Below are 2,644 nucleotides of genomic sequence, written 5' to 3'. Positions count from 1 at the left end.
ATAATACTTTGTGTCACAGGCAATGCATCTTTTTAAATTTTGTTCAAAGGCTGTGTATCTATGAAGTGTTTTTGTGTCAAATATTTAAAGTCCTTAGAAACAGAAACAATGAAAAATAAAGGAAGGACAGATGGTATCTGAAATATTCAGAGCGCTGCTCTGTTTGGATCCAAACACGCTTTGTATGCATAACCTCTTTCAGGATGTTTGTACAATATTTGATTCCACGTTGCTGGTTTTCGCCTGACGGATTCTCTTAGATAAGCTGCTGGGTGGGGACAATTGTTTGTGGTTTATTTGGACCCAAGAACATTTTCTACGTCTGTTGGCTTTGGCAGATGAGCTAAATGTCATTTGAGCTCCTGAGAGTGATCATCTGTGGTGCAATTTAAGAGGAGCTGTGGTATGGATGGGATCATTTCAAATAAATGCCAGAAACCATAATTAATAACTGAATAAACCCACAGAATTGGTTCTGATATCCAGGAAATAAAATGAAATCGTTTTATATTAGTTCACTAAATGAACCAAACTAAATATGTGAAGTCGATCGGGTTAAACTGCTGCATGTGGGTGTAGCAGTCAGATCCCAGAACATAATTATAACTCACCAGTGTTGTTTGTGTCTGCTGCCATGTCACTTATTAGTCTGGAAGCTTGGGTATTAAAAAACTGTTCCCATGAGATGAAACCTGTCCTACAGTAAATGTTCAAGATGGAAAATGGCATTAATTGAAAATCACGTTATTGGATTCTGCTTAGATGATAAAGCTTAAGATCTCTTGCAGTGTGTAGGTTTTGTAGACACGCATGTGATGAAGCAACATGTAGGCATTCTGCCAAAACAAGCTTATGAAGTGTTCCAGCTGTGTGTTTGTATTCTCATGATGCTAACTAATGCTAAAGCTAGAGAACCAGCCCAAGTTATGATATAAGAATAATGTAACAAAGCAAACATTTCTTCTTGTATATTAAAAAGTAGATGTCCCATTTTCATTGTCATTGTTGGTTGCTCACCTCTGGAAAAGGCTGTGTCACACCTTTATTATGTTCTCTTTGAACATTTAGCACAGGATTGATTGGACACATTAGACGATTGTCGAGTAAACGTTATCTTATTCTAGGATTCTATGATGCCAGTGTTTGGCTGATCCCTAGTATTTATGGCAGAGTGACAAATTCACTATCTTTACACACTGAACGTACTTGACATTTAAATGTGTACGATAATGAGAAATGCTAGTAGAGAGATGTTTGGCTCAAAAACTGCAGCACTTCTGTATCACAGTGCCATCAAGCCCTTGGATCTGTGTTTTTTTTTTTTTTGTTTTTTTTTTTGCTTGGATAACTTGCTAGGATTTGTAATTTAATGTGATCTCCACTTTTTGTTTTCCCCTAAAGTTGAATATTTCTTCACATTTATTTCTGTCTTTCAGGGAGTTGTCATCCAGACAGCAGAACAGCTTCCCGTTCAGGAAGGCCAAAGAGTCTAAGCTGATCTGACACTGAAGGAAGAAGAAAAGATGTGATGGAACAAGGGAGGAATACAGTGCTTAAACCTTACTATGTAGTTTGGTTTGGGATCTGGAATAGTTGGTAAAGGATGTGTGATTAAGTTGCACCTCAAACACGCCCAGATCATCTGAGGTCAATCTGATTTTATAGTTTGTGCTGAGCTGTATAGCCAATCTCAGATCAGCCGCAGTGTGAAACCTGCTAACTGTTTTATGTAGTTTGATTGTGTAACTGAAATTTTATTGTGTGCTTATTTTCTGTCTACTGGTGCAATGTATTTCTTCTAGTTGAATCATAAATGCTTAACACTGACATTTTATTCCCTTTAGCAGCTGACACTAATAAATTATGATATTGTTTTTGAAAGTGACACCTTATTTATTTAGGAGCATGCCCAAACTGCACTCTGCGTTGGTTGTGCCAGTTTTTCATCAGACTATCAGAGCCACCGTCTTACTATGTAATTATTTTGAACCAGTATTGGAACTCTTATCAGTCACACCCAGAAAGTGTCACCAGTGCTCAGTCTTTGATGTTTGTGTTCACTGCATTTAAATTGAGTGGAAAAAGCTTTGGAAATTGGGTCAGTTTGACTGGTTATTGGTGCAGTTGTGCTCCAGGATAAAAGCAGTGGCTTCTGGTTAAAATGCTGAAAATGACCACATTCTACAGACGAGGACTGTCTTGTAAACATTAACTGTCATTCCTCCCTCGGACTCAAAAATAGCAGGAACAGAAAGAGCAGAATGTTTTTGTAGCACTGCAATAAATATCAATAAGTTCAGGGTGTTCAGTGTGTGCCTTCGATACTGGAGACTGTGGTTTACATTTAATATGACAAAGCTCAATATTAGCATCATTTAATCAGACTTTAACATACAGAACTGTGGAAAACAAGAAAACACAAGAACTTTGGTTTGGATTTCAATGATTGTGGCTCCCTCGTGATGTAAATTTTAACCAGGAAGCTTGTGCGTAAGTCTGACTCGTCCTGGTGCTTCTTTACCTTAGTATGTAACTCTGCATTCCAGCCACTGAAGACGGCAGTCAAAGCTGAGCACTGGAAATATTTTGGAGCTTGTGGTTTAACATCATTAATGGTTTACGTAGCTTTCTAGTAGAAGAACAT

At 37.8% G+C, this 2,644-nt stretch overlaps 1 protein-coding gene across 1 annotated transcript in view; it reads left to right on the top strand.

Annotated features, from left to right (window-relative positions):
- The window catches only part of LOC102216253 (putative protein TPRXL), a 31,192-nt gene extending 29,311 nt beyond the window's left edge, over positions 1-1,881 (top strand). Inside the window, exon 6 of the mRNA XM_005739087.1 lies at positions 1,437-1,881. Within this exon, the coding sequence (XP_005739144.1) occupies positions 1,437-1,503 (67 nt within the window). The 3' untranslated portion in view covers positions 1,504-1,881. The remainder of the gene's footprint in view (positions 1-1,436) is intronic.
- Positions 1,882-2,644: the final 763 nt, after the last annotated feature.

Source organism: Pundamilia nyererei, unplaced genomic scaffold (assembly GCF_000239375.1).
Source record: "Pundamilia nyererei isolate P.nyererei 1_Seehausen unplaced genomic scaffold, PunNye1.0 scaffold00089, whole genome shotgun sequence".
Taxonomy (NCBI): Eukaryota; Metazoa; Chordata; class Actinopteri; order Cichliformes; family Cichlidae; genus Pundamilia; species Pundamilia nyererei.
This window is presented reverse-complemented; position numbering and strand designations above follow the sequence as displayed.